The sequence below is a fragment of the Tachysurus vachellii genome, chromosome 14 (assembly GCF_030014155.1).
Source record: "Tachysurus vachellii isolate PV-2020 chromosome 14, HZAU_Pvac_v1, whole genome shotgun sequence".
In the NCBI taxonomy this organism is placed as follows: domain Eukaryota; kingdom Metazoa; phylum Chordata; class Actinopteri; order Siluriformes; family Bagridae; genus Tachysurus; species Tachysurus vachellii.
The window spans coordinates 15823975-15836907 of NC_083473.1; the positions used below are offsets into that span (position 1 = coordinate 15823975).

The 12933-nt window shown below is 38.1% G+C and overlaps 1 protein-coding gene across 1 annotated transcript in view; it reads left to right on the forward strand.

The window, feature by feature from the left end:
* Positions 1 to 12933, forward strand: part of grm8b (glutamate receptor, metabotropic 8b) — a 127051-nt gene that overhangs the window by 82461 nt on the left and 31657 nt on the right. The window contains exons 4-6 of the mRNA XM_060886569.1: positions 4778 to 4913; positions 6082 to 6236; positions 6451 to 6588. Of these exons, the coding sequence (XP_060742552.1) occupies positions 4778 to 4913; positions 6082 to 6236; positions 6451 to 6588 (429 nt within the window). The remainder of the gene's footprint in view (positions 1 to 4777; positions 4914 to 6081; positions 6237 to 6450; positions 6589 to 12933) is intronic.

Consider the following 12933-nt stretch of genomic DNA (forward strand, 5'->3'; position numbering starts at 1 on the left):
TCACACATCTTAAAATGGGTTAGTGCTCAGCAAACATTACAGCTTTAATAGCAACCCTCTTGCATAATGATGACTGAGACGAAAAACAAAGAAGAATAACACTGGCGGACGAGCCTGCTTAGACACATAGATTGGCTGTTATCCTTGAAAGGTGGCTATCTATTCAGTGTAATCACTGGCTGAGGAAAAGCAACCAATAAAGGTGCAGTAAAATTGTACTGAGAGAACGGAGACCTCACAGCTGTTCATTAAATGGACTTGTAACAAGCAGAGATAGGCTTCAATGGTGAGATGGATGTTTAAAGCAGACAGTAGAAAGCTAATAGTGTAATAGAGTGTTAGGGAGATGAAGAAGAGTTACAGTGGCCTCAGGTTTAACACTGAAGACTGACCTGTCTCCAAAATAGGGAGGAAATTATGAATAATTGTAATAAATTGGAGCGAGAGTGTGTTTCTGGAGAAAAAGGAGCAAGAGAGTGTTTTCATTAGTAATCTATATGACAGAACAAACTACATTTTTTAATTCAGACACTATCCATATATTGTAACATATTCATTCATTCATTCATTTTCTACCGCTTATCCGAACTACCTCGGGTCACGGGGAGCCTGTGCCTATCTCAGGTGTCATCGGGTATCAAGGCAGGATACACCCTGGACAGAGTGCCAACCCATCACAGGGCACACACACACTCTCATTCACTCACGCAATCACACACTACGGACAATTTTCCAGAGATGCCAATCAACCTACCATGCATGTCTTTGGACCGGGGGAGGAAACCGGAGTACCCGGAGGAAACCCCCGAGGCACGGGGAGAATATGCAAACTCCACACACACAAGGTGTTATATCTTTTTATTTTGATTCGTTTCATTTTATTATTTTTTTTATAATATTTTTCAGTACAAAATACAACTTGCAATCACCATTTTTTTGACACTAATAATCTGCTATAATAATTTTTAATAACAAGCTATAATCTGCTTCTACTGACACGTAACATGGAGACCTATTGTTATCATCACCAGTTAATTTTCAAACACAAGTCACATTAGTGTACAGGCATAGATTAGCAACAACCCACTCATCTGAAATCACAGCTACGTCTCACATTTAATATTTACCTGTTTTATCCTGGCTTTTCATTTCTGTTCTGGTTCTGACTACTTTTGCTTAAAGCTGTGCTACAATCTTAATTTTAAAATGATAAAGTTTAAATGAGAATGTAGCTGGAAACAGAAAGTGGGTGCATGAACAGCCATTCCACAGACATTTTGCTGTGCTAGGCAAGAGGTCTGCCACTCCAACTGGTGTGTATGCACGTGGCTTCACTGCAGTCAGTTCCACAAAACAGACGGTCAGATGCACAAGCACACATACACACACACGTTACAACACATTAGGTGACAGAATTTAAAATAATCTCGAATATAACAGCAGAGTAAAACTGATTACAGAATACAACTGACACAAAGGTTGACCCAGAAAAATGCATTTGTCAGAATAAAGTAATGTGTAAAGCTGCTTAAGTTCAAACTCTATTGTATTTCAAATAAGCCCATAATAGGCAGCTCGTTTTGAGAATTTTGTAGACATACCGTAGTACAGTTGTGTTCAACACAGCAGATGTGTTCCAATTTCCTGTAAGCAGTGTTGCCTGGTTTCAGCAAAATTTGTAAAAATAAACATACACACACACACACATATATATGTGTGTGTGTGTGTGTGTGTGTGGGTGTGTGTGTGTGTTTGTGTGTGTGTGTGTGTAAAGGGGTAAAGGATTGAATGATTTTTTTCTTACACTTCTTGTTCAATGTGTATGTATACAGTGTACCTATGATGTATAGAACAATTTTTATTATATGATATCATATACTGTAATAGAAATTGTTCTATATCTCATATGTACACTGTATACATACACTTTGCCTTTGTTTTGGGGGAAATTTATTAGATTTATTTGCAATTGAATTGCTATAAAACAGGATCTTAGTGGCCATAGAGTATATTTAAACCTAGTCCAATTGGTAAACTCTGGATTAGTAGTCCTCTCCCCTGAGCACAAGGCAGCTTGATTCCTGCCCCATTAGTGATTGTTGTGATTTACATATTTCACCACTAAGTGTAACAATAACCTTATGGAGCTAGCTCTTCCGACATCTAGAAAGGAGAACAAATCAATGGGTTATATCTATCAAAAGAGCAAAAAAAATTAATACTTGGTCACTCAAAAGAGAAAACTAACAATAACAACAAACAAATAAAATGTATTTTAAAATGTATGGAGTTGTGATTGAGGACTTTATGAAGATTTTTCGATCTTGTGGCTCTGCCTGACCTGCCCCTATTGATGACCACAGAACTAGTAGATACTAGATCATAGCTACTTTTTTTTTGCAATATAGATGGGTGACAAAAGATTCTAACATGGTGAAAGTCAGTGTTGTATAAAGTTCTAGAAAACAATACTTCAGTAAAAGTACAAGTATCGTACTAAAAAAAGACTTCGGTAGAAGTGAAAGTTACCTTTTAGAATATTACTCAAGTAAAAGTCTTAAAGTATCTGATATATACTGTACTTAAGTATCAAAAGTCATTTTCTTATATTTAATGTACTTAAGTATTTGAAGTAAAAGTAAAAAGTAAAATTTCAGTGATTTCCGGTAGGCATAAGAGGCACTTCATCCGGTAGGAAGAATCTTTCATTCCAATGTACAGAAACATTTCTTGGAAATACGGCCACGAGTGTATAACGTTATCTTCTTCACCCTGTTCACCGAGTTCACCACTATCGTCGGGGTGGTCGTCTATGATAACAGGAAGTCCTCCAGTAGGTGCTTCCATGTTGGTTTCAGTTGTGCTTCCTCCTCCTTTGGCAACATTACACTGAAATAGAGCGTGCGGAGCGTAATGCGATCTAGGAGCAGTGATTCGCCAAACCTCCCTTATTGCAGTCGCACACATTTCTTCTGATTTTATTTTGTAGTAACGAGTAACGAAGATGCTTAGTGGAAATATAGCGGAGTAAAAGTATACATTTTATCTAGGAAATGTAGTGGAGTAAAAGTGAAAGTTGACATAAATTTAAATAGCGAAGTGAAGTACAGATACGTGAAATTTCTACTTAAGTACAGTAACGAAGTATTTGTACTCCGTTACATTACAACACTGGTGAAAGTCTATCCAGGTTTCTGTCATATAAATGAATCAAATCCTTGAATATATGTTAAGGATTTTCTAGCACATTCATGAAATATATTATACGTTGATGTGGATGAAAACGCAGACAATGGTTATTTAATCAAAACACTACCAAACCAAACCAAGCAGAATGCAATAGTGATACAAATCACACACAGTAAGAAACATCAGCAAATACAGAAGGAAAGCCAGTCGTTCTAGGGGAACTAATCAGGAGGTACGCAAGACAAGTGTGCAAAAATGCAGGAAGTAAGTGGAACAACAAAGTAAGAAGTTTGGGAGGGTGACCTCTAGTGGCCTGGTGGTGGACTTCCATGGTGTACCTTTCCTATCATACTCACTCACTCACTCATTTTCTACCGCTTATCCGAACTACCTCGGGTCACGGGGAGCCTGTGCCTATCTCAGGCTTCATCGGGCATCAAGGCAGGATACACCCTGGACGGAGTGCCAACCCATCGCAGGGCACACACACACTCTCATTCACTCATGCAATCACACACTACGGACAATTTTCCAGAGATGCCAATCAACCTACCATGCATGTCTTTGGACCGGGGGAGGAAACCGGAGTACCCGGAGGAAACCCCCGAGGCACGGGGAGAACATGCAAACTCCACACACACAAGGTGGAGGCGGGAATCGAACCCCCAACCCTGGAGGTGTGAGGCAAACGTGCTAACCTCTAAGCCACCGTGCCCCCCTTTCCATCATACTGTACTGTATGTAAATTTAAGAAAAGGCAGCACAGTCTTGTACATCCATATAGTTCTACTGAAAAGTGCTTCTTTTCTAACTTTTGTTAAACACATCATGGTTGCCTTACACAACCATCCATATTTTTAAAAGGTAGTATAGTGATTTAACTTGGAGATTTGTCCCACCTTTATTGATATGGGTTGATATGCTGGATTAATGTTAAGAAGAACGTCTGTGAACGTTTTCTTTAGCTTCAATTTATTATAAAGTAGCGTTTCAGTCTGACAGAATTGCATTAGACTGTGTAAATTAGGAGGTAAAAATGTTATGTTCCCAAACACCTTGGGCAAGGTGGCGTTATCAGATGTTATTTGGATCTAAACACATTTCTTTCTGGGTAGCAAAGATAACACTGAATATATTTGTTCATCTTTCCCTGTATCTAATTTGGATTGCCTGGTGCCCTTGTTATGATGGAATCAGACTTTGAGGTTGTCTCTGTCCCTTTTTCTCCCTCTCGCTCTCCTCTCATGTCTCCTTCCTTCCTGTCTCTTTGTCTTTCTCTGTCCCTGTTTCTATATCTCTTTCATCCTTTCTTCCTGTCTGTGGCTGTCACTCTCTATGCCTCTCATCTTACACAATTTTATTCTCAACATTCCATTATCTCCCCTTCTCTCTTCCTCCTACACTCCCTCACAACCTCCTGTCTGCCTCCACCCTCACTTTCCTGTGCACATCATTCTCTCTCATTTGCCCACTCTCTCTCTCTCTCTCTCTCTCTCTCTCTCTCTCTCTCTCTCTCTCTCTCTCTCTCTCTCTCTCTCTCTCCCTCTCCTACCTCTCTCTCTCCTACCTCTGTCACTTTCTCCCTCAGGTGGTGTGTGCATTGCACAATCTCTGAAGATCCCCAGAGAACCCAGACCTGGAGAGTTTGACAAGATCATCTCACGACTGCTCGAGACTCCCAATGCTCGTGCTATTATCATGTTTGCAAATGAGGATGATATCAGGTACGCCTCTTAGTTATTTTATTCCCGTTCCTTAAACCTGGCTTTGGTTATTGTCTAGCAATCCACAGCAGACATGGTTAAAAAGGTGGGTTCAATATTTGAAATCTTAATAAGAAAAAAAATCCCAAGGAAAAAGACTTTATAGGAAAAGAAAATCAATTATTGAAAAGAGAGCTGATTCTTGATCTTAAGAGCATCACTATCATCTAAGACTATTCACACATAAGCACATCCCTTTCTGCTCATCATGTTTCTAAACGATTTCCTTCCTAAAAGCTTGAACCAATCTGACTATTTATTTCTGGTCTTTTTTTTTATCAGCAAGGCTTTCACCCAATTATTTTACTTTAGGGCACAATTCTGAGAAACTCTAGAGACTGTTGTGTGTTACAATCTCAGAAGGTCAGCAGTTATAAAAATATTCAAGCCAGCCCATCTAACACCAACAATCATACCACAGTCAAAGCAACTAAGATCACATTTTGTCCCCATTTTTGATGATTGATGTGAACATTACCCGAAGGTTGGCTCGCATCTATATGATATCTGCATTCATGCTGCTATGGCTGATTAGATCTTAGCATGAATTAATAGGTGTACAGGTGTTCCTAATAAATTGTTGTTTGTGTGTGTGTGTGTGTGTGTGTGTGTGTGTGTATGTGTGTGTGTATGTGTGTGTGTTCAATACAAACAAATCTTTGCTTGTATTGAATAAACAGTATGAATAAAACATTAGGATGGTGCATGGTGGTGCAGCAGGCATGATTGCCACTTCACAGCTCCAGAATCCGACATATGATCTCCTTTGGTTGTTTGGTTTCTTCACACCTCAGAAAAACAAGCTGGTAGTTGAACGGGTGACTCTAAATGCCCTTAGTGCATATGTGTGTGCATGTTGCCCTGAAATAGACTGGCATCCCATGTAGGTTATCTTACTGCCTCACACACTGTTTTCACTGATAAGGTCTGGAACCACTGTGACTGTGACAAGGATAAAACACTTGCTCTAGATGAATGAACAAATGAACGAACTGATTTTCCAATACATGAAGTCTGTATTTAGATTAATGATGAAATAAATGCAGTTCTTGAGTGTTCTTTTGAACTGAATGTGTTTCTTTGAAAAATGTAGAAAGCGAACATTAGTCCTGTCTTGTCTACTTTTCAGACGTGTTCTTGATGCTGCTAATCGAAACAATCAGACAAGTCACTTTCTTTGGGTGGGCTCCGACAGCTGGGGCTCAAAAATCTCCCCTGTGTATCAGCAGGAGAATGTGTCTGAGGGAGCCATTACTATTCTGCCTAAAAGAGCTTCAGTGGAAGGTACATTAATGTCTGAGTAATCGTAGATATTATGACCAATGATTAACAGAAATGTATAAATTATTAAATTATGTTTAAGAAGCATGCGTCATGATTACAAGGAGATAGATGAATGTCATATTTGTGCATGATGGAATTGAATGGATATTTTAATACGGTTAAAGGTTATTGAGAATTTTTCATATATTCCAGTATCACTTACACTCTCCCCCAGCTTTTGATAGGTATTTCAGAAGTCGCAGCTTGTCGAACAACAGGAGGAATGTGTGGTTTGCTGAATTCTGGGAGGAAAACTTTGGATGCAAGTTGGGAATGCACGGCAAGCGCCCTGGAAGCCCTAAGAAGTGCACAGGTAAGATCACATTATTGCCTTCTGTCTTATAAAAGTGAATATTGATTAGGAATTTTTTCCATCTTATGTTACGCAAGACGTTCGATCCTCTACAGATTTATGAGACTATTTGTTTGAGTGTCAGGAATTCAGTTTCAGCCATCATTCAAAGTATATAGCATTGCTTAGATATATATATTCTCATAGCCTTCTGCTAAAAACAATGCATAGCCTCAACACAACAAAAAGTGTTCAGGAACATGGATGCTGTCTAAATATGTCAATACATGTATACTTAGTCTAATAGCTGTTGGCTCAATAGTTCATAGCAAACAGGGAGCAGTATTAGAGCAGGAATCCATCAAACTGAAATCGAATTGCTTTTGCTATAAGCACCTCAAGTTGCCAAGCAAAGTTTTGCACGCCCGCTAGCAATCTGTCTTATCAATGGGTTGAGAAGCCATTGTTGAAATCCATTCATTTTATCTGTTCTTTCAGTGTGAAAAAAAGTGTAAAGTCAGTCAGACAGACTGCAGTCAGTTTAATACAGGAGAGAAAACAGATGCAGGAAAAAATAAACTGGAATTAGGACGTAGAGTGAGTAAAGCAAGGCTGTGGATGAACACACTCTCCTCTGTAAACTTCCTCTATACCGCAGACTCGAATACAGGAAACTAAACAGGAAAATGTCAAAAAATATAGGAATATCTTTAGCTCGGTTTTGCTCTCAGAGGTACACTAGAGTATACAGTGCCTCAAGTTCAAGTGCATTCCTGTTACATTTGTGTCCTGTCACATTTGTGTTGTCAAAGATTATAATACAGAGTGTGTGAAGAATGGTAAATAAACTTAAAGAGATGCACTGCTACTGCTGCAGCTAATACGAGTGAAAAATTAAAACAGAAATCAGAAAATAGAACATAAATAAGACAAGGAAAAAAGAAGAAGAAGGAGAAATGGATACATACATAATATATATACACACACACACACACATGCACACACGCACACACACACGTTTGGTTTGTGGACATGGTTTTTACCATAGTGGGGAGCAAATGTCACCACCAGGATAGAAATATTTGACAGTTTTGACCTTGTGGGAGCATTTGGCTGATCCTCACACATGGAGACGTGTTTTTCTCAGTAGCTGCGCTGCAGCTTTTTTTTTAACTTGTTTTTAACACTTTCTTGTGTTTACACACGTACAGTTGATCAAAATCTTTACTATAATTTTACATAAAAACGTATTCAGATTTTTGTTACTCTCTGGACTATTTGCCATTTTCAGTGGAGTGTGTTTCTGGTATTTGTTTACAAACCTTCTACATAAAATCCCAAAAGAAAATGAAATAGATTTTTTATCACAGAGTAAACAATCATTTTCAAATATATTTTTAAATTTAAGTTTGAATTTCCTAAACAATCCTAAACCAAAATGTCTTGGCATACCAGTAAATGGGTAATTATTTTAATTTGCAATATATATTTTATTTAGAAAAAGTACAAATTCAAATGCCATATTTTAAAATAATTTATGCATGAAAACTAATGTCAATGAATAAAAATAAATAAATTATATATATATACTTATATATAAGGGGTTAAATTTATGTATAGACATCACTTTAATTAGCTGCATTAATGATTATTATTATGTTAAGTACTGTATAGTAATGGAAAGTGTAGTGTGTGTGTGTGTGTGTGTGTGTGTGTGTGTGAGAGAGAGAGAGAGAGAGAGAGAGAGAGAGAGAGAGAGAGTATAGTAAGGTAAAGATGTGTGTGTGTGTGAGTGTGAGAGAGAGAGAGAGAGAGAGAGAGAGAGAGAGAGAGAGAGAGAGAGAGAGAGAGAGAGTATAGTAAGGGACAGTATAGTGTGTGTGGATGTGTGTGTGTGTGAGAGAGAGAGAGGGAGAGAGAGAGAGAGAGAGAGAGAGAGAGAGAGAGAGAGTACAGTATAGTAAGGGAAAGTATAGTGTGTGGGTGTGTGTGTGTGTGTGTGTATGTGAGAGAGAGAGAGAGAGAGAGAGAGAGAGGATGGCAGGTGAGGATGTACTGTGCTGATGTGTAAAGCACACTTTGTTTTCCACAAACAGTAATAATTTATCTAGAATTGAGATGTTACTGGATTTGAATATCTGTTGCCTTTTTTATTGGATTAAATTTTAGCTTAGTTTTAGCTTAATTTAGTTTGTTTGTATGTTTGTTTGTTTCTTTGTTCTTTTGCATAGTTTTTTTATTTCATTGTTGTTGTTTTCGTCAATGTTTTCTGCTATTTATTTAACTAAGATAGTCTGGTTCTCTGTAGATGAGTCTGTACTTCATCTCTGTGGCTTTCGGTATTCAGTCATACTGAGGACTGGTTTATACCAGCTTTTATTTGTATTTTTATTATTATTTGTGCTGCAGAAGACTAGAAATTAGGGTCACACATACCGTATTAGAGCCATATATGCATATATGTTTTGTGTGGACAAAAGCTTTGAAAGGAACAGACCTGTTTTTTCAGTCCTTCTTGTTTAAATAAGGAAATACAGCAGCTCATTGTACACACCAGGGAGAGAAGTGAGCGCTCATCTCTTTCTATACATAAACTGCTTGCTTTCTCTCGCTCCCTTGTTCTTCTTTCTGCATCGGCAGCGCTGTAGAGAGCAATGAATGTCCGGTGGCCTTTTGTGATTGTGTGTTTATTGTTCTGGCATGGTTATTTGACATAACAAGAATAATTACATAGCTGTGGATGCAACACATCAGTCCACAGTGATCCCTGTTTCTCTCTCTCCCTCTCTCTCTCTCTCTCTCTCTCTCTCTCTCTCTTTCTTTCTCATTTCTCTATCGCTGTTTCTCTCTTCAAACTACATGTAGTTGGTTGTTCAGAACACTTCACTGCAGACAGACTGTCAGCTGCACACACACAAACACACACACACACACACACACACACACACACACACACACACACACACAGATACTCTGATTATTATCTTCTATTCTTTAAAGGAGGTGAGTGGGAGGCGATCATTAAAGTGTGGAAGAAAGATGTTCTTTTGTCATGTAACTAAAACGGACAGTGAGAAATTCAGTCTGGCTAAGCCTACAGTATACAGGGAAAACTCTCTCACACACACACACACTCTCTCACACAAACACACACACACAGTGAAGTCTTCGATACATTGAGCAGTTGTCTGCAGATTGCTACAATGTGCTGAGTACAGAGTTCTCAAGTCTACAAAAGAAAATAACCCAAGCTGATTCTGGGATTTTCTTCAGTATACAGCTACTTTTAGCAAATCCTTCACACATGCTAAGCAACTAGATAAGGCGAAGTCAAGCCGAGCTGAAATTGGCGTAGTCCATTTGTTCGACATTTGACTAGTAAGAAATTTTTTAACACTTCTGTAGCCTTCCGAAAATTGAAGGGCAGCATTGGATCGAAGTGATTGTATTATCAGGTTGAGATTGAGTTTTAGAACTGGGTAAATTCATTTTTATCCAATCCTGTCTGGCTCTGTGGAGTAATCATACAGCGGGACAGAGAGCTGATTCAGGAAGAACTCTGGTTCTTCACCACCTGAGAGAGAGAGAGAGAGGGAGAGAGAGAGAGAGAGAGAGAGAGAGAGAGAGAGAGAGATTAGAGAAAGAAAGCCTCTGAACATCTGTTCAACACTGGCGACTTGCTAGTCCTTGGGTTTAGAGCAGTGTGTATGTGTAGGTGTGTTGAATATAAATTTGTGTGCACCTGCATCAGTTATCATTCCAAATATGCCAAATATATGACATGTGATGTTATTGCTATGTCAGATGCTGGTGTGTGTTTTAGAGCTGAACCACAGAGCTGACAGGGAGCAGGAAGTGTGATTTTGCTTTAGTGTTGCATTCATTAGATTGCACTCAGCACTTTACTTCGCAGTCTGTATGCCAGATGCCTGCAAATAGGGCAAATCTTATAAGATGTGTCAGCTTAATGATGAGAGAAGAATCTCGCAAAGTAACAATCATATGGAATATACTTGGGCATGCAAAGAGCACGAACATCTGTTACTCGTGCACTTAAGCTTTATTTGCTGCCTTCCACTCAGTAATAAATGTGCTAAAGCCAGCTGTGTTACGATCAGCTTTGAATCTCCACTACGATTAGGTCGTAAAGACTTATAGATTATATTTCACTTTATTCGATTTCATCATCACTGGTGTTATTTTACTACTTTGTTAACTGGGTTGTGCGTGACAAAAAACTGGAACAGTAATAGAATTTTGTAGATAAAGCAGTAGAAGCCAATGGAGTGAGATACAGGCATGTGTATTATATGAGATGCTCCAAATAATACGGAGCAGCGATATGGTTTGCATGCAGGAGCAGGTATAACCCCATGACACAAAGTTAATAACACAGCAGTAATATGGGCAGCCTGGGGGTTGCAGCACAGCAGGTACTCCTGAACGACTGCAGAAAAACGGGAAAGCAAGAGCCTTGTAAGAACCTCAGTGTCAGCGGCAGTGTTTGTTGCTTAAATAAATTAATTAGGCTTTATTTAGTGCAGGAACTAAACCCAAAAATTTAAATCCAAAACTAAGACGAAAAGATCAGCAAAGTAATATCTGGGGCCGGTCGTGTCAGTGCTAGTTTGATATATAAATATTAAAGGTCTACCTAGAGTAAAAATTCCCTCTAGAAATTCTACTGAAGGCTAATGTCAGATAATTTGATATCTAGATTGAGCAGGCAATTTGGCATAAAATCCATGACTGTGGGTAAAATAAGTGCAACGTATTAAAATATAGACTTTTTTTTTTTTTTTATGAAATTATATGAAAAAAGCCTGAAATGTAGTATTGCAACCATTGTTTAACACATCAGGCTTTAAAAAAAATCTTTTGGATATTTTATATTTGTCAGTTTAATGTACAGTTTGCCATCTATAATAAGTGTACTCATACATGTACTGTACATTTTCTCTACAGTAAATTCTCTCATAGGCAGTGGTTTATTCATTCGGTCAGTCTTTGTCATGATCAGTGTTGTGCAGTAACGCAGTTACTTTTGACAGTAACTAATACTGTAACGCATTACTTTTTAAATGAATTCATTTAGGCTGAAGTGTAGCCTACAGCCTAACCTGTTTACAGCAGCGACGCAGTGTGGGGTTGGTGGATGCCAACCTGTAAACACGAAGACGCCTCACTGTGGCCGTGTTTCCGTTTATTCATGTACTGTACAGTATGTGCGGCAGTAATGGTGAGTCGAGGCGAGAGAAAGACGAGAGCAAGTGGAAAATGCTCATTATTTCACTTTAGTTGAGAATAAAGACTAAAACCTTTTAGTCAAATGTAAGCTGTGTCTTTCTGGTTCGAAGGTCCTATCTACTGCGATAAACAGCAACTTTAATCTTGAGGTAGAAACTACAGTACATGCCTTGACGAAGCTAGAATTTAACCCCGTGTCGGTGGACACACTCGAACTGAGTCAAGCCCCTCCAGCCAAACAACAGCGACTAGATTTTAACCGGACTGTTAGGCAGGGACAGATCAACAGTTTTGTGTTTGTATAGACCGTTATGAGCATAAAAGGGCATTAATGGGAACATTAAAGAACGTTCTTTAAGTTAAAAAGTTATAAAGTTATTTTTAACAGTAACGCGTTTTGGTACTTTTTGGTGTAAGTAATCAACAAAGTAATTGGGTTACTTTTTGAATGAAGTAACTAGTAACTGTAACTAGTTACTATTTCTTAGTAACTAGCACAACACTGGCCATTACATACAGCTAAAACCAGGTTGAGTAATAATAACCAAGCCAAACTTATACTTAAATAAAAACAAATGGAGTGAGGTCACAAGCAAATAATTATTCTAAGCCAATAAAGGCCCTTTTGTGTTTTAATTTTCCACCATATGTTGTATAAAATATGCCTCATTGTCCTTGTGCGTGTACTTAGCTTAATTTAGAACAGGTATCCTACTCTTTGTTAGTACAGAACAGGAATAATATGGCAGAGAAAGGAAAAAAAAAGACACTTAGATTCCCTTTGCTGCTCTGTAGATATTTACTGACAAACACAAGTGATCTGGATTCATTTGCATACATATACATATATATATATATATATATATATATATATATATATATATATATATATATTTCTGGCAGTGTCTGGCTCCAGAATGTTTTGCTTTTAACCCAAATAAGGAAGAAAACAAGCCTCTTTGCTTTGCATGTTTTTTACCATTCGGTCTTCCATAAAATTAAGCAGACGTTCCTCAGAGGATAAGCATATGACTAGGAAACATAAAGCAAAAAAATAAAAAATGCAGTAATGTAAAATACCAAGCTGTACATAATAATTTGTTCCTTCTGCTCTCACAG